The 20,702-nt window shown below is 37.0% G+C and overlaps 2 protein-coding genes across 2 annotated transcripts; both read right to left on the bottom strand.

The window, feature by feature from the left end:
- Nucleotides 1-179: 179 nt before the first annotated feature.
- LOC117321715 lies at nt 180-7,934 on the bottom strand. Its single transcript, XM_033876226.1, has 4 exons — nt 7,768-7,934; nt 6,387-6,476; nt 5,153-5,287; nt 180-4,840 (listed from the first exon to the last, which is right to left on the bottom strand). The coding sequence occupies exons 3-4, from the start codon at nt 5,273-5,275 to the stop codon at nt 1,289-1,291; spliced, it is 3,675 nt and encodes a 1,224-aa protein (XP_033732117.1). The 5' UTR covers nt 5,276-5,287; nt 6,387-6,476; nt 7,768-7,934; the 3' UTR covers nt 180-1,288.
- A 4,830-nt stretch (nt 7,935-12,764) lies between these two features.
- On the bottom strand, nt 12,765-13,772 carry LOC117342341 (acetylcholine receptor subunit delta-like). Its single transcript, XM_033904485.1, has one exon. The coding sequence runs from the start codon at nt 13,770-13,772 to the stop codon at nt 12,765-12,767; it is 1,008 nt and encodes a 335-aa protein (XP_033760376.1).
- Between the last annotated feature and the right edge of the window lie 6,930 nt (nt 13,773-20,702).

Here is a 20,702-nt window from a genome sequence, read left to right as displayed (position 1 = left end):
TTGTTATTTTGTAAATATGTTAAGTGTTGAATGGAAAAACAATATTTAGTACATTTAATACTTTAACCGATGTTTTTGGTCAAATACTTGACATTGTAAACAGATGAATGTTCCATTTTGGTTATTGCCTATGAATGAAATAACAAATCTAATTCAACAAAACAAACAACGTAATATTATATCATAAATATTTAATTTATTACCTTTTTGGGGGAAGTTGAAAGACCTGATTTGAATACGACATCTTGTACATTACTAGTTTCTATACATTTCAATACTCCATCACTTTCATTGTCATATTGGAAAAAAAGTAATAAATTGAAACAATTGAAAATATTGAGTACTTTTTTTATTGAATACCGTATATATACCTAGAATATACCGGTATGGCAGAATACGGTATACACATGATTTCACTTGTTTCATTATCAGTATTTATCGGTATTTCACCATACTTCTGAAATACCTATTATCTTACAATTAGAACTACAGGTACATTGATCGGGAATTTAATTGTAATTAGTAATCAACACTTGGTATTTTTTCAAAGACCAGGGACTGGGCACTAATATCATGGTTTACAGCATTTATTACATACTAGTTATTCCATTTGAGAATTTCATTGGTGGATATCTATAAAAGTAGACTTGAAAGGTGTGTTTTGTTTTGTTACGAAATATTTTGTATCAATTTTCAATTTGATTATACATGTACTTATTTTTAACAATTCAATAAATAATCTTAAAAAATACATGTAAGTTGCTTTGATATTCAATATTATATTTTATCATTAAAATAAACTTATAACATAGGAAATAAAATATTATATATGAGAATGCAACTATGCACATTCTCATACGAAGTTATATGATTATGTATCAATAATTAAATAAATAAATCACAGTTTGGTAGACTGGGGTTTCTTTTGAATATTATCTTTAATTAGTATTCAATTACTTTCTGTAAAATAATTACAAATTGGTAACCGGTATACCTTCAACATTTGGCTTTTGTGATGATACTGATGATTCATGCATTCATCATTGAAATATAGAATTATGGTGCAAAAGGTAGAAAGGATTTATGCAAGTATGATAATGAAATATTGGTATTAATATAAAATTATTAAGATTTATGCAATGTTCATGCACCACAGAATAGACCCAAGCTAGATGTTTCAACATCTCCCTTTTAGTCTGCCAGGCACCAACACCTAATTCTTGGTGTTGGGAATAATTATTACAACGCATTTTGATTTCAGAAAACAGAATGCCTCCATAGCACAAACTCATTTTATAAGAATACTGTTTATATTTTGGATTAGTTTCTTGATCTCTTCCAATGTCTCTCTCGTTTCGGATGCCTGCTGCTCTATATTCTGTACACGGTTTTCAACTTCATACAGTTTTTCCTCAAAGGAAGTGGTCTTCCGTTCATTTGTGTCATTATTGATAAACTCCGAGGTGTCATTCAAAACATTAGTTTCTGTTGTCACTAAATACCATCTCTCTCTTTTCGCTAATTTCCCCTCGCCGTGGAGTTCTTTTCTAATTGTGGTTCTACCAAAAATGGACGGGAACCACGGGAAGAAATGTTCAACACCAATCGCTATTTGAATCGATTCCACTCTCCAGTTGACCTTCTGATGTTGTAAAATGTCGGAGTATGAGTCGTTCATCATTGCTATGAGCAGATTCAACAAAACAATTGTCGATAACAAGATATATATCAGATAAATTGCCTTAGCAAATGTTACTGAACGACCAACTCCTGACATTCCGTTTACAAAATCATCATCAAACAGCTCTGCCATTCCAATCATAAGGTTAAAAGTCATGAAAAGAGTCTCGAACGGATCCGAGTAAGTATCTACGATATCAGAGGATATCTGGAATATAACATGCAGGGCGAAACCAAATGCGAGGATCACGAAGGAGAAGACGACAAGAAAGCGAAGAACATCTCTAACGACCATGTTGACTAACATTTTGAAGAAGTAGTGAATACCTTTGAAACCTCTCGTCAGTGCTATCGAGCTCATCCATCCAAGACACAAACATATCGCTAGTACGTAATCCTGGTTAGGATCTCGTCGGGCAACCATTCCAATCCAGGCCAGAGTCAAACAGGCAGACAGGGTAAGGAAAAACTTGGTGATGAGCGAATATATTTCTGGCGACTCTCTCCTGTAAATAGTTCTGCCAAGGGACACCGACGAATATATAACAGCTATGGCGGGTTCTATGGGTACAACTATGTAGACTGCCACCAGCACAGGGTCTGTATTGAAGAGGGGAACATCATTGTTAAGATGGCGGAATTTTTCCGCCACCGACACGCCCAGATAGGAAAACACGCCCATATAGATGATGTGCAACAACATGAAGAATGCGTAGCCCCAAGCACATATGGAAGTATACATTTGTTCAATGTGCCTCACGGGTGGCACGTCGAGCACGCGTGATGCACGTTCTTTGGCCTTTAATGTCATCAAAAGCTCTATATGGGATCCCGTTTGTTCATTTGTTGCAAGACCACAGCACCGCTTGGATACCTCACTTGTCAATGGTATCAAATGTGAAACGTCAAAATAGACCTCATCTCCTTGTTGAAACTTCATGACGTCAGGCATGGTCAAAAATCGGTCCAGAAATGTGTATGAACCTAACTTATACGCGTACGCCAAGACCGATAAGTTGTTGTTGTTTTTGTAGTCGTTTGTCAATGAAACAAGTGCTTCTCGTTGTATTTCCTTGAAACGCGATTTGTTCTCTTCTGGATAAGGTTCGTTTTGCATAGTGCTCCACCACCTGACAGAATCATGCAAGATAGTCTCCACTACTTTCATGCGGGCATCATGCATGCTTTTGTCCTCCGTCAGGGACCTAATAAGTCTATGAAGCACTGTGTTACCATCCCTGTCGGCACATGATAAGTCAGCACCATAAAACACTAGCCTTGTGACACTTTCCGAGAACCCTGCGTCAGCAGCGAGATGAAGCACGCTTTCCGAGTTGTTATTCAGTGTGTTGATGTCAGCATCTCTCTGCATATTCTCATAGACGTCAAGGGCTGTCTTAAATATATTCTCTTTCCCAGAAATTACCGCTTCGTGAAGTGGTGTGTTTCCGTCAATGTCAGTGTCTCTAAATCTTACGAATCGAAATTCCCAAAGAACTTCTGGTTTTGCAAACCGTGCTGCAATATGAAGAGCGTTGTTGCCCTGAGCATCCATCGCATTCAAGCTTTCCCAGTCGTGTGACTTGATGGTGTGTTGAACAAGAGCTCGGGCTATGTCGTGCGTTGTGGCAGGGGAAAGAGCCACGGTGTGCAGTGCATTTTCTCCAATCGAATTTGCAATGTTGGATTTTGCCTTTTTATCTATCAGTTCTAAAACTGCATTATGATTGCCTTCCCTACATGCTATATGTAGTGCTGTATCCCCTTCGTTGTTTTTAGCATCAACGTTCACCGTCTTGTGAAACATCTTTATTACTTCCCCTTGGTTGTTAGCAGCAGCGTGATGCATTAACGTATTTCCATCTTCGTCTTGTTGTTCTGCATATGCTCCCAACTTCACAAGGGTTTCAATTTTCGCACATCTACCGAGGCTAGCAGCAATACAAAGAGGCGACTTCAATGTTCTGTCCTTCTCGTAAAGATTATTGTAATGATTCGTCAATACATTAAGCACTATGTCGTTCTTTTGATTTATAGCGCTATACCAGGCGTCCATACCAAAGTGGTTCTTGTGATACATGTCTGCCCCGCTATCAAGAAGGAGCATGACAACGTCTGCATACCCGTTTTGTGAAGCCAGGCTTAGAGCTCTATCTCCCCTCTCGTCCTGGGCCGTAAGTATTGCGCCTTCCTTCAACAGGGTCTGAACCACGTCTACGTGGCCCTCTTTTGCTGCGTGATGGAGTGGCATTTCTCCTCCGCGAATTATGGTATTAACGTCCGCGCCGTGGCGAATGAGTTCCTTGACTATTGTGTTATTGCCTAATGCTGATGCTATGACGATAGGTGCCACCAACCCAAGTAGTCTAGTCTGATTGGGATTTGCCCTTCCCTTCTGAAGAAGAAGTCGTACTGTGTCGTATTTCTGGTAGCGTACAGCCCAATACAAAGCAGTCGATTTCTTGTCGTTTTCCAAACTGACATCTGCGCGTCGGTCAAGGAGACAATTCACGGTGTCTGTGTGACCCCACCTTGCTGCCCATAGCAACGCTGTATCTTTCTTCCCATTGAGTAAATCAATATCGACACCGGTGTCGAGGTACAGATTCACTAGGTCAGTAAAACCCTTGAAGGCTGCAAGATGATACGAAGAAAATACTCTTGGTCTTTGACCCTCAACGTCAACCAAAGTTTCCATCTCGATAATTTTCACCTTTTCACTTCTGTTTGAGAACTTTTCCAATACCCTCTTTGCTAATGATACGTTGTTCAGTTCGGTTATTTGGTGTAAAATTGATCTTGTGCTTTTTGGCACTTGGAACACTTGGTTCAATAAGTCGTCGTTTACTTTATCGCTCAGAATGAGGTCGACAATCTCCAGACGGGGGATACTTAATGCAAAATGCAACACGTTTTGTTCATTGGAAGGGTCGAGCATGTCCGCATGGTGCAGACTGACATAGCTTCTTGCCTGACCCAGTAGAGAATTCACTTCTGAAACGGAGCCGTTCTCGATAGCATCAAATAGTTTTACCCGAATCTCGTCATGTATTTCGTCCCTCTGTTCAGGTTTGATTGGTGTGTATGTCGGAGGTGGGGTTTGGTCGTCCTTTTCTGTAATCTCCTCTAATCTTTTTTCTTCTCTTGCCTTCGCATGAACCTTTGGAACAGATCAGAGGAATCAATTATCAGATATATTATTTCGCAACAAGTAACGTATATTTTACTTATTTGGTTCATTGTTGAATATAATTCAGTCATAAACAACAACAAAATCCAAAACCAAGCAATCAAACACGCCCCCTCATATCTCCCTTTCAACAACAATAACAACAACAACAACAACAATTCGGTTAGCAAGTAGAACTACTATAACAATGTATTTATAGGACTAGATCAAAGCATTAACGCAAGTCTTTTAATTAAGCCGTACATAAGAAAAGTATTTCACTACCAAAATGAACTTGCATACCTTACGCGACTCTTTAAGGCTGGCAAAATCCCCGTCTTCGGACACCTCCCGGACAGACGCTTGGTAGACAGCATTTTTACACAGTCTAGCAGTGTGCATAGTTTTCAAAACAATTTTCTCCATTTTCAGTTTTTCCTAGAAATAAAATGAATATTTTCTGTTTACTATTCAAACATACACATCTAGAGGAACATTATCTGTCATCACGTTTTATAGCTTTAAATATTGAACATACAATGTACTTAGTTGTATATAGCTAGTGTAAAATACTTATATTGGACGGTCCCTCATTGCTACTAATCAGCTAACTTCTGCATATATATATCTAAATGCCTCGGTACATAGACATAAATCATCAATCACACGAGTATGAACTAGTTTATAGGCTCGCCTACATAACAATACGTAGCAGATGTAGTATAATTAATCAAAACCGAATTAAAATCAATCTCATACAGCAAGTCTCCCACTTGAGGTGCATACTCTAATCACCCAAACACTGACAACCACTAACTTCGAATCACAGTCTGTATGACTGGTTCTCCTACAAGAGGAGGGACTTACATCTACTACTACTACTACTATAGGTAGCCAAATCCCAATATCATAATACCTTCACACGCACAGGGACTTAGCAATTATCACGGTCCGTGTATGTATCAAAGATACTATGTAATTATATGGACCATGGGTTGGGAATTCGTACCAAGTCCCTGTGTTATATAATTCCACAGGGCAATTTATTGTGCGTGTACAATTTATATACAAGTGTTACTAAACACGTGTTGTAAGTTATACGGAAAATGTGTTAGTAAAATGAATGCTGTACATGTATGTTATACTGAAATTGAATTAGTAAAATGAACCCTAAAAATACAGTCAAATCTGAGTTACTGAATACGAACAAGTCTTATGTAATATTTTAACAGGGATAGTAAAAAATAACTGTATCATAACTGTATTGTGTTCCTATTGTAAACTGGTATTGTCGTCAGTCATGGAGGCTTAACAGGGAGGCAATGCATTTGTATGACGATTTCAATAATACTTGGGCTGTACATCACAGCCATCGAATGAAACAAATGTTTGGTCTCTTATACCACAGGGTCTTGAGAATATCTTACAGTATAGCAAAAATAATGACTAAGCCAGGATACGAAGTATCATGTTCACGTGTATGTACTAAACATATATAATGTACAGGTATTTTACTGAAACTGCATACCTCACATACCTTTATTACACAAATGATGAGTAAAATGCTGACCTGGTCACCGATCTTTGTCGTGCTCTTATGATGTGTGAGTACTAACCCGTACTACACCTGTAAGTAATATGACATCAAGACAATTATATATTTAAGAGTATACAGGTGTGAAATTTTTAATGCATTTATGTGAGAAATTTGTTTACTGTGTTTTAAAAAGTTCTTTGTCTATCGGGTAACTCCCGAGGGCCTTTACGTAACAAGATTCACTTAATCGACCTACCTGTTCTGATACTTCATCAGATCTCAATAAAGGACAATGACGAAAATAAATACTGCTCCGGGCACATGCGCCATTGTCATGTAGTTTGAAAAAAGGCTCTGACTATACCCGGGTGTAGATCATTAAAACATACCGACCACCTTCAACCTCTCTAGGGCTTTACATGTCCACATTCGACCTTGACCTTTAATTAAAATTCAAGGCCACCATTTATCTAATACTTTGTTTTAATGTAACTAATACTATATGTTTGAGAAATGCCTGTAGTGTGGGTAATATGTTTAAGTACTGATGGGGCATAAGGCCCAAAGTTGATACAGAATAAATCAATTATTAAGTGATAGGTGACCTCTCCCTAAGTACATTGTACGCTAAAATCTTAGTGTTGTACAAACGTATACTATCCCTATTTCAGTAATATGTGAAGGGAAATCAAATGCATGTAGCTCTAACTTGTTACCTATATATGTAAATACACTACCCTGCTTTGAAGCACAGTACGAAAAACAAAGAAATCTGTTTTTTTCATGACCGATTGTAATCTAGATGCTCATATATACTCTAAAGAATCTTGCTGGCTCCCGTTCGGATAGTATTAACAGCTGGAGTGAAGTGGCCGTGCATGTACTAACTTCCAGGAGGCCGAGTACCAAATCATTGCTACAAAGTGCCTACCTAACCTACCATATGATAACGAGGAACACAACTGCTTCATATATACAGGCGCCTGTGATCGTGTGCCAACGGTGGGGATAGATATCGTTTGTATATATATACACAACTGTCGAATATATGCTTGAGTAAACATGTACCTCTGCATGCAATCATGCGTACGTGTATATAAAATGTATTTGAATATGACAAGGCACAATAACCACATAAACTCGTCTACAATTGTATATTCTGTTATTGAGAACGATCAAAATATTTCAATAAAAACTTAATCATAACGACCCCCATCGGCACCACATTCCAGTGAGATTTATATAACATATCTATTACGACATAACGTATATCCATCGTCTAGCAAAGGTAAACTATAAACTTGTTAATGATGCTCAGTTAAAATCAGTAAAAATCGTACACGAAGAGTAAAATTCCACCTTTAGATATGTGTATACTAACCTTTCGGCCACACCCTTAATCCACATCTGCATCCTCTCGGTATGGCCGTGAAGCTTGACCCTGTAACTTTGAGGTGTGAACTATTTATACTCAATCTTAGTACGTACGTCGGTCAATATTCATGGTATATGAACAGGTATGTATATATTTCCTAGTCTACGCTATAGGTATCTTATATACTGCGTTAACTCCAGATAGCGTGCTGGTATTCAGGCCGTGACTGAAAACAGCCGTGTCAGCGGAGAGTTGTTCACTTGATATACAACTCTGTATCAGTGTCATAATTAGTACAATATATACCTGCATGGTCAGTATTGACCAGTGATAAAAATAGAATATCAGAACAATTAGAAAGGCTGTATAGATAAAGAAGGATAGTCGTGGAAAAAAGACGTGGAATAAGTTTCCACTTTACATGTATTTCGGGAAAATAATTGAGAATTTTCTATTAGTTAATAATGGAATTTCCAGGTTAACTCCGAAACATAATTTTGGTTTGGAAAGGAACATTTTTAGATTAGTTACGAACAGGGATTTTCTTTAGCTTCTAAGGGTCTGCAATAGTTCAGTCAGTTAGAGCTTCGGCCACGTAACCTCAGGTGAGGATAGTTATCCGTGTCGGTTCGAGAATCATTAATCCCTATTGTACCTTTTCAAAGGATTCGGACGGCGAACGTCAAGGTAAAGAACATGGGGTTTTATATGGGATTGGATATCATCCTAACGTAAGCAAGTATTTTATGTCCGAGAGAAACCAGATGTCATAGTAATAGTCTTCAGTTTTTTCACGACGCAAGGGACTGTTTTTGTGTGTTTGCAGGGGATTACCACCCCTATAACGGCCAGGGTCATTTTGAGGGAAGGCCTCCTTGTAGTGGTTGGTGATCATCTCACCAAACAACATACCATTGTTTTCGTATGTCATCCAGAGCAATCAGGGCAAAGTGTCTTACCAAAGGACACAACCACGACAGCATAGACCGGCCCGTTTCCCAGCTTTCCGAGAAACACAAACCGACACGGATACAGAGAGTCCAACCACGGATAAATAAATCCAGAATACCAAGAATGAAGACATAGTAACTACACCGAGATCGGAAACCTTGGTTTTTATAGATGGCATAATTGATGTAAACAGATTGTAGTGGATACGGTACATCTATCCGACTTAAAGATTGGATAACTTACTGTTCCATGCATTATGCATATAAACATTATATATAGAGAGTCGATGTCATTTGAAAATGAACCATTAATAGAGGGTCTGGCACCAGTTTCATCAATATATTCCTTAACCAACGATTTCCCATAGGACAGCTTTACAAAATTTAAACAAAATTCATAAAACTGAGATGTTTCTCTTGAATCTAAGTTATGACACATTGCTGTAACCGGGGCCTGAGTCTGAACATTGATCACACATATTAAAGGTATCTAAATATTTACCGGAATTTGTATCGTATATAAGGCAAGACATTTTTTGCTATTATAACAGGGCACCAAGGGAATTTCTCAAGAGTACCCGGCACTTAGTGTGTACCTACCCGACACTTAGTGTGTACCTACCCGACATTAAATGTGTACCTACCCGACACTTAGTGTGTACCTACCCGCTACCCGACACTTAGTGTGTACCTACCCCACACTTAGTGTGTACCTACCCGACACTAAGTGTGTACCTACCCCACACTTAGTGTGTACCTACCCGACACTTAGTATGTACCCACCCGACACTTAGTGTGTACCTACCCGACACTTAGTATGTACCCACCCGACACTTAGTGTGTACCTACCCGACACTTAGTGTGTACCCACCCGACACTTAGTGTGTACCTACCCGACACTTAGTGTGTACTACTCGACACTTAGTGTGTACCTACCCGACACTTAGTATATACCTATCCGGCACTTAGTATGTTCCTACCCGACACTTAGTGTGTACCTACCCGACACTTATTGTGTACCTACCCGACACTTATTGTGTATTTACCCGACACTTAGTATGTACCTACCCGCTACCCGACACTTAGTATTACCTACCCGACACTTAGTGTGTACTTTCCCAACATTTAAGTGTGTACCTACCCGACATTAAATGTGTACCTTCCCGACATTAAGTGTGTACCTATCTGACACTTAGTGTGTACCTAGGCTACCCGGCACTTATTGTGTACAAACCCGATACATATTGTGTACCAACCCGACACTTAGTGTATACCCACACACTGAGTATATATATCAGTATAGAGTTACGCTAACACACAAATCTTGGATTTACGTACTTGTTTTGTAATGAATACAAGCACGACAGAAATGATTCATATAATTGCTTTTACTGACACGTATATTAATAAAATGTGCCTCGCCTAGTATTCATAACATACTTATGTGTCTGCCTTGTGGAAGCTGCTCGTAGAACTGACCACAACTGATCTGACCAGTGTCCATCTCCAGCAGGTTGGGCTATGTGATGCTCTTGCTGCCCAGGATCAGGGCCAACAGGAAGGATAAATTCAATGTATGCATTAACACCATGAACCAGACTTTTGTTATACAATGAGAGTACACTCATGCTTTATATTCAGCATACATTAATGTTTCTTCCGTAATTGATGCGATCAATTCATCTAGATAAGTGTTTTGCTTATAACAAAGAAACACAAAAGTCGAAAGAAGCTATTTTTGTCTTGTGCTTACCTAGTATAGGAGTTTACACTGTACCAAGACGACCTCTTGTTGGGTTTCTGTACTGCTGTTTCCACAGAGAAAGTCTTATCCTTGTATACTAGACACGTATAGCTAATTTGATGTGGTGATCGGTACTAACAGTACATTTATGGTGTTTTGTGCGCTAGGTACCACTTTCATGGTGTTTTTAGTTCAACTTGTCATCTTATTAGACTCAATTCCAAAATGACCTGACAAAATGACACCAGTAAACATTTCATATATGAAATATTTTGTGCAAACCACAGGGGCTCGGGATACCAGCGGATTAATGAGTCCTCACATTACAATCGGAACGGCTATTATACTTACCGAAAATTAAGCATTCTTCTTTTTAGAACAACACGTGATTAACACTAGTTATAGTTTCTAGAATATTATTTCCAATGTAAAGACGGGAAAAAGATAGCGATATAGTTGGTGGAATGATTGTGAGAGAAGAAAACCTCTAATTTGCATGTTTGTGTAACAAAGAGGACCTTGCTTACATTAGGTATGTTTTGTCCCCTAAGTAGACCCCCCCCCCCCCCCCCCCCCCTCAGTTTCAGTTTCATCAACAATAACACCCTCCTCGAGACCAAGTCATGTATCCTTGAGGTAACCTTGGCTTTGAACTGGTCATGTTCATCATAAATTGTCTTAGAAAAAAGTACTGTCCAAAATAGGCTTGGTATACCATATCTTTGGTTCAGAAATAGTCGAATGGCTATAGATATCAAGATCCTACACTTGTCTGTCCATGATACTTGCAGGTCAGACGAGATCGATATCATGCGAGCTATTTCATCGAAATTGTTAATGGAGAAAAATACCATGCCAATGGAGACATTAGTGTTTAGCTGGCATCATTTATCGAACATTTCACCGTGCAGTAGAAACATAAAAATAAAACCGCCTCTGAAGGCACTATCCCTTTGTGAGTCCTTGTACAGTTCTTGGATCGAAATCGGTATCTACCCGACAGTGTATTGGAAAAAAATAGTATGCTTGTATCAAAAATATTGCTGTATACGCTGACGAAAAGTTTGACATTAGATTATCGGCAATTACACACAGCGATCGGAAGTAACAGAAGCTTTCGGATCAATCCGTTAACAATGAACTACGTGTCATTAATGGAGAATTGATAATAGACATTATACTCTGTGACACGAGGTGTCATAACTATGGTGTATTTATCGGAAAATTCATGTTGAACTTCGGCAACTGGAAGATGGTTCACCATATCAGTAAATGGCGGATTGTTTTAATAAATTCAAGAATCAAAAAAGAGAAATCTGAAAAAAAATCAAATCTACCAAATAATACAGATTGTCTTTATTTACACAATTCACAAAGTTCGACTTTAGAGTAGATATCTTTATATCACACTGGTAAACTACAACTAAAGAGGCTTTACAGACGTATACAGTTTGGGGAACAGTAAAACAATTGCACAATACTATTAACCGAGAATTGTTAATAAACAACCAAATTAATGGCGTTATCCTCTTTCTTATAAGGATTACGGTTGAAAAATCAAATTATAAAGATGAAGATTAATCTATAAATTGTCATTTACAATGGATGTCATGAAATTGTAACATCATAGCCACAAGAAGATGTAATTCAGACACAGATCTTTATGAAGATAATAACATTTAGACTACTGATTCAGTAGTTGATGAAATTTCATTAATCAACTTTTTATGAAAACATTTTTTTTTATCTGAATGGTGGTCACTAGACGTATATGGGGGATCACTTGACACGCAAAGAACCGAATGTGTTGGTACAGGTGTACCCCATACATTTCCGCATCCAATCGGGTTGTCGAATCTCGGCCGTCTTGGTGAATGACTATCGCATGCGCTAACTAAAAATCATCTCCATGACTATACCTTTTAATACTGCCAATTTTTACACACATAAACTAAAACTGTCAAGTAGTTTCCCTAAATTAAAGTTTAATTGTAATAACCACGGTATATGTGACAGCATTCTCATCCGATTGTTCCATGTTGGATATACATGTATAAATGTTCTTTATATTGCAGTGACCATAAATAAGACAATAGTGGAAAAAATAATGAGAAACTGAAAGATAATAAAACATAGTTTATCTAAACACCGGGCTGCCGTATTCCAAGTTAAGCGTCCTGATCTAGAAACAGCTGACACCTTTACCATCTCTCATCGCGCAGTCTTCGTCCATTGTATTTGGACGTGTTCCGTCACCTAAAGAATCCATATTCACATTTTCATCAGTACATCCTTCGTTATTCGGGGTGTTAGGGATCGTCCAAATCGTTCCCTTTCACTCTTCTGTCTACTTCCCTGAGAACAAGTATCAAGTTACAAATCCATTGTGGAAGTGGACGTTTTTCTTCGTTTGCCTGTATCTGTATTTGAAGGACGTTGACGGCGACGATGAGTGTACTGATGGCGAGTAGTGTCAGGATGTAGTAGGAGAGGTAAGATATAGGGTCAGAAGATTCGGGCATCTTGTCACTGACCACGGTCATATACACGGTAAAGGCTAGTAATACGGTGATACTGTAGGATGACCGCTCCCCCGACGTGAACGGTAGAACGAAGACCAGCGGATTGATGAGTGCCAACATTACAATCGGAAAGATAACGCTGACCAGAAAATTCAGCGGTCTTCTTTGTATGATTAGGTAGAATTCCGCAACATCACCAACATAGGATTGTACATTAGTCTTCGATCCTGTGAGAATAAATTCACTGTTCTGTCGGAAATACCCAAGGTCTACGGCAGACGACACCATTGTGAACGAGATTTCACTGGGTGTGTATCCTATTGGAAAAAATTCTAATTTGCATGTTTGTGTATCAAAGGGGAATTCGCTTACATCGGGTATACACCGTCCCCTCAGAAGACCTCCGTTAATCCAACTAACTTGTCCGTGTGACATAATCTTGACCTTGAACTGGTCGTGTCCAACATAAAAAGCTTTAGCTAACGGGTCTGCAGAAAATAGGTTTGGATGCCATATTTTGTTTAGTGAAGTAGTGATATATGTCAAATTGCCATACGAATTTGGATCCCATGTGAGTGTTTCGTCTGTCCATGACAGGTGTAGTCCACCGGAAACTGATATCACTCCAGCTATTTCATCAAAACTGTTAATGGAGATAAGGGTCATGCCAATGGAGACATTGACAGACTGACCCTGGTCTTGGACTGGACGTAGTTCGGTGTTGTAGGAAGTGAAAAGGTGCTGTATCAGGGAGTCCGCGTCCAGCAGGGTAGCCGCCCAGCTTGTACATACCATACTCACCAGGAATATTACCGTACAAAGCATTGTGTTGAGATAAAAAGGTCCAGAATTGTCCTTCCTATCTTCAATACAACCTTGTATAAAAGATCGCTTTTCATGTCAGATTCGAGTCCTGTGATCGACGCAAATATCAAAATCTCAATTTGATTGGTTTAATGAAAACTGTATCTACCAATGCATCGGTAGGTTTGCCCTTTATCAAATTATACATTGATTCGATTTGAAATGTGCTAAATTTGTGTCTTTTGAACAATTCATTGTTAACGGTTTAGTCATTAACGGTTTTTAAATGTGTTACAAAAGGTGCACAAGTGAAGAGGTATCTAACAATAGTATAGTATACGGATATAGTATCTCTGTGTAAACACAGCGTTTGTTATGTCTTACAATTATAAAGAGGTATCTAACAATAGTATAGTATACGGATATAGTATCTCTGGGTAATAGTATAGTATACGGATATAGTATCTCTGGGTAAACACAGCGTTTGTTATGTCTTACAATTATAAACTACAATACGTTTAACGCAATTGTGTTATAAGCTGAAGATGATCTGACGACGTCACGACGTACCGACAATCATTTGTCGGGATAATACAAATAACCAACTGTACTTGTATGGGGCGCCGTTTTACTATTTATTCCCATTTGGTGATATCACCTATTCGAATAGGTGATATCACCCATTCGAATAGGTGATATCACTCATTCGAATAGGTGATATCACTTAATGAAACGAATAGGTGATATCACCAATTCGAATAGGTGATATAACCAATTTGAATAGGCGATATCTATGGGGCGCCGTTTTACTATTTATTCCCAAATGAGTGATATCACCTATTCGTTTCATTAAGTGATATCACCAATTCGAATAGATGATATAACCAATTCGAATAGGTGATATTTATGGGGCGCCGTTTTACTATTTATTCCCTAATGAGTGATATCACCTATTCGTTTCATTAAGTGATATCACCCATTCGAATAGGTGATATCACTCATTCGAATAGGTGATATCACTCATTCGAATAGGTGATATCACTTAATGACAAGAATAGGTGATATAACCAATTCGAATAGGTGATATCATCTATTCCAATAGGTGATATCACCCATTCGAATAGGTGATATCACTTAATGAAACGAATAGGTGATATCACGTAATGAAAAGAATAGGTGATATCACTTAATGAAACGAATAGGTGATATCACTTAATGAAACGAATAGGTGATATCACATATTCGAATGAGTGATATCACCTATTCGAATGGGTGATATCACTTAATGAAACGAATAGGTGATATCACTGATTGAATAGGTGATATCACTCATTCGAATAGGTGATATCACCAATTCGAATAGGTGATATCACCAATTCGAATAGGTGATATCACTTAAAAACATTCTTAAGTGATATCACCTATTCGTATAGGTGATATCACTCATTCGAATAGATGATATCACTTAAGAATTTTATAAGTGATATCACCTATTCGAATGGGTGATATCACCTATTCAAATAGGTGATATCACTTAAGAATATTTTAAAGTGATATCACCTATTCCAATTGGTGATATCATCTATTCGAATGAGTGATATCACCTATTCGAATAAGGGATATCACCTATTCGTTTCATTAAGTGATATCACCAATTCGAATGGGTGATACCACCTATTCCAATTGGTGCTATCACCTATTCGAATGAGTGATATCACCTATTCGAATAGGTGATATCTATGGGGCGCCGTTTTACTATTTATTCCCAAATGAGTGATATCACCTATTCGTTTTATTAAGTGATATCACCCATTCGAATAGGTGTTATCACTCATTCGAATAGGTGATATCACTCATTCGAATAGATGATATCACTTAAGAATTTTATAAGTGATATCACCTATTCGAATGGGTGATATCACCTATTCCAATTGGTGCTATCACCTATTCGAATGAGTGATATCACCTATTCGAATAGGTGATATCTATGGGGCGCCGTTTTACTATTTATTCCCAAATGAGTGATATCACCTATTCGTTTTATTAAGTGATATCACCCATTCGAATAGGTGTTATCACTCATTCGAATAGGTGATATCACTTATTGAAACGAATAGGTGATATCACCAATTGGAATAAGTGATATCACTCATTCGAATAGGTGATATCAATTAATGAAACGAATAGGTGATACCACCAATTCGAATAGGTGATATCTATGGGCCGCCGTTTTACTATTTATTCCCATTTGGTGATATCACCTATTCGAATAGGTGATATCACCTATTCGAATAGGTGATATCACCTATTCGAATAGGTGATATCACCCGTTCGAATTGGTGATATCACTTAACGAAACGAATAGGTGATATCACTTAATGAAACGAATAGGTGATATCACTTATTCGAATAGGTGATATCACTCATTCGAATAGGTGATATCACCAATTGGAATAGGTGATATCACTTTAAAATATTCTTAAGTGATATCACCTATTTGAATAGCTGATATCACCCATTCGAATAGGTGATATCACTTATAAAATTCTTAAGTGATATCATCTATTCGAATGAGTGATATCACCTATACGAATAGGTGATATCACTTATGAAATTTTATAAGTGATATCACCTATTTGAATTGGTGATATCAGCTATTCAAATGAGTGATATCACCTATTCGTTTCATTAAGTGATATCACCCATTCGAATAGGTGATATCACTCATTCGAATAGGTGATATCACTCATTCGAATAGGTGATATCACTTAATGAAACGAATAGGTGATATAACCAATTCGAATAGGTGATATCTATGGGGCGCCGTTTTACTATTTATTCCCATTTGGTGATATCACCTATTCGAAAAGGTGATATCACCTATTCAATCAGTGATATCACCTATTCAATCAGTGATATCACCAATTCATTTTTCAAATAAGTGATATCATCTATTCCAATAGGTGATATCACCCATTCGAATAGGTGATATCACTTAATGAAACGAATAGGTGATATCACGTAATGAAAAGAATAGGTGATATCACTTAATGAAACGAATAGGTGATATCACTTAATGAAACGAATAGGTGATATCACATATTCGAATGAGTGATATCACCTATTCGAATGGGTGATATCACTTAATGAAACGAATAGGTGATATCACTGATTGAATAGGTGATATCACTCATTCGAATAGGTGATATCACCAATTCGAATAGGTGATATCACCAATTCGAATAGGTGATATCACTTAAAAATATTCTTAAGTGATATCACCTATTCGTATAGGTGATATCACTCATTCGAATAGATGATATCACTTAAGAATTTTATAAGTGATATCACCTATTCGAATGGGTGATATCACCTATTCAAATAGGTGATATCACTTAAGAATATTTTTAAGTGATATCACCTATTCCAATTGGTGCTATCACCTATTCGAATGAGTGATATCACCTATTCGAATAGGTGATATCTATGGGGCGCCGTTTTACTATTTATTCCCAAATGAGTGATATCACCTATTCGTTTTATTAAGTGATATCACCCATTCGAATAGGTGTTATCACTCATTCGAATAGGTGATATCACTTATTGAAACGAATAGGTGATATCACCAATTGGAATAAGTGATATCACTCATTCGAATAGGTGATATCAATTAATGAAACGAATAGGTGATATCACCAATTCGAATAGGTGATATCACTCATTCGAATAGGTGATATCAATTAATGAAACGAATAGGTGATATCACCAATTCGAATAGGTGATATAACCAATTCGAATAGGTGATATCACTTATTGAAACGAATAGGTGATATCACCAATTGGAATAAGTGATATCACTCATTCGAATAGGTGATATCAATTAATGAAACGAATAGGTGATATCACCAATTCGAATAGGTGATATAACCAATTCGAATAGGTGATATCTATGGGCCGCCGTTTTACTATTTATTCCCATTTGGTGATATCACCCATTCGAATTGGTGATATCACTTAATGAAACGAATAGGTGATATCACTCATTCGAATAGATGATACCACTTAAGAATTCTATAAGTGATATCACCTATTCGAATAGGTGATATAACCAATTCATTTTTCAAATAAGTGATATCACTTATTCGAATAGGTGATATAACCCGTTCGAATTGGTGATATGACTTATTCGAATAGGTGATATCACTCATTCGAATAGGTGATATCACCAATTGGAATAGGTGATATCACTTTAAAATATTCTTAAGTGATATCACCTATTTGAATAGGTGATATCACCCATTCGAATAGGTGATATCACTTATAAAATTCTTAAGTGGTATCATCTATTCGAATGAGTGATATCACCTATTCAATCAGTGATATCACCTATTCGTTTCATTAAGTGATATCACCCATTCGAATAGGTGATATTACTCATTCGAATAGGTGATATCACTTATTGAAACGAATAGGTGATATCACCAATTCGAATAGGTGATATCACTCATTCGAATAGGTGATATCACTTAATGAAACGAATAGGTGATACCACCAATTCGAATAGGTGATATAACCAATTCGAATAGGTGATATCTATGGGGCGCCGTTTTACTATTTATTCCCATTTGGTGATATCACCTATTCGAATAGGTGATATCACCTATTCAATCAGTGATATCACCTATTCGAATAGGTGATATCACCCGTTCGAATTGGTGATATCACTTAACGAAACGAATAGGTGATATCACTTAATGAAACGAATAGGTGATATCACTTATTCGAATAGGTGATATCACTCATTCGAATAGGTGATATCACCAATTGGAATAGGTGATATCACCAATTGGAATAGGTGATATCACTTTAAAATATTCTTAAGTGATATCACCTATTTGAATAGCTGATATCACCCATTCGAATAGGTGATATCACTTATAAAATTCTTAAGTGATATCATCTATTCGAATGAGTGATATCACCTATACGAATAGGTGATATCACTTATGAAATTTTATAAGTGATATCACCTATTTGAATTGGTGATATCAGCTATTCAAATGAGTGATATCACCTATTCGTTTCATTAAGTGATATCACCCATTCGAAAAGGTGATATCACTCATTCGAATAGATGATATCACTTATAAAATTTCATAAGTGATATCACCTATTCGTATAGGTGATATCACTCATTCGAATAGATGATATCACTTAAGAATTTTATAAGTGATATCACCTATTCGAATGGGTGATATTACCTATTCAAATAGGTGATATCACTTAAGAATATTTTAAAGTGATATCACCTATTCCAATTGGTGATATCATCTATTCGAATGAGTGATATCACCTATTCGAATAAGGGATATCACCTATTCGTTTCATTAAGTGATATCACCAATTCGAATGGGTGATACCACCTATTCGAATAGGTGATATCACTTATTTGAAAAATGAATTGGTGATATCACCTATTCGAATAGGTGATGTCACTGATTGAATAGGTGATATCACCTATTCGAATAGGTGATATCACCAAATGGGAATAAATAGTAAAACGGCGCCCCATAGATATCACCTATTCGAATTGGTTATATCACCTATTCGAATTGGTGATATCACCTATTCGTTTCATTAAGTGATATCACCTATTCGAATGAGTGATATCACCTATTCGAATTGGTGATATCACCTATTCGAATTGGTGATATCACCTATTCGAATGAGTGATATCACCTATTCGAATGGGTGATATCAGTTAATGAAACAAATAGGTGATATCACTTATTCGAATAGGTGATATCACTCATTCGAATAGGTGATATCACCTATTCGAATTGGTGATATCACTTTAAAAAGTTCTTAAGTGATATCACCTATTTTAATAGGTGATATCACTCATTTGAATAGGTGATATCACCAAATGGGAATAAATAGTAAAACGGCGCCCCATAGATATCACTTATAAAATTTCATAAGTGATATCACCTATTCGTTTCATTAAGTGATATCACCTATTCGAATAAGTGATATCACTTTAGAATCAATACAAACGAGCATACAGTTTTCCAAATTTCATAAGTGATATCACCTATTCGAATTGGTTATATCACCAATTCATTTTTCAAATAAGTGATATCACCTATTCGAATAGGTGATATCACCTAATGAAACGAATAGGTGATATCACTCATTCGAATAGGTGATATCACTTATAAAATTTCATAAGTGATATCACCTATTCGAATAGGTGATATCACTTAAGAATATTTTAAAGTGATATCACCTATTCGAATTGGTGATATCACCTATTCGAATGAGTGATATCACCTATTCGAATAAGTTATATCACCTATTCGTTTCATTAAGTGATATCACCTATTCGAATAGGTGATATCACTTATTTGAAAAATAGTAAAACGGCGCCCCATATACTTGTAGTTCATGTTCCTGACGTGGTGTAATCCTTCACAGTTGTAAACGTGCATTGTCTGCCGCTAATCACAGTTTCTGTACATCGTATATTTTGTATTCTATGACAAGTATACTGCTAATGGGTGCGCAAATTCCACGTATATGCGGTAAAATTTCAGTGCGCCAAAGTAAATGAAGGAATATATTGTTGGCTAACAATTGAACAGGTATTACAGCATATTTGAACAATAAACAAACACATAAGTCCTTTGTTCAATAATGATACTTGGCCTTTTTTAACATCAATTACTATGTGACTCATAGCCTCACAGGGCAGTCATAGGGTAGGCGTATTTAAGAGATGTACAATCACATTACCTCACAGTCAGGTATACAAAACCATCGATCCGGTTGCTACGTTCTCTAATTTTCAGCTGGAACATGTAATATTGTATGAACATTTCCGTACAGCGAATGTTTTAAATATAGTCGCTTCATGTATTT

This window comes from Pecten maximus, chromosome 2, assembly GCF_902652985.1.
Source record: "Pecten maximus chromosome 2, xPecMax1.1, whole genome shotgun sequence".
Taxonomy (NCBI): domain Eukaryota; kingdom Metazoa; phylum Mollusca; class Bivalvia; order Pectinida; family Pectinidae; genus Pecten; species Pecten maximus.
Note: the sequence above shows the minus strand (reverse complement) of the source record. Positions and strands in the feature narration are given on the sequence as shown.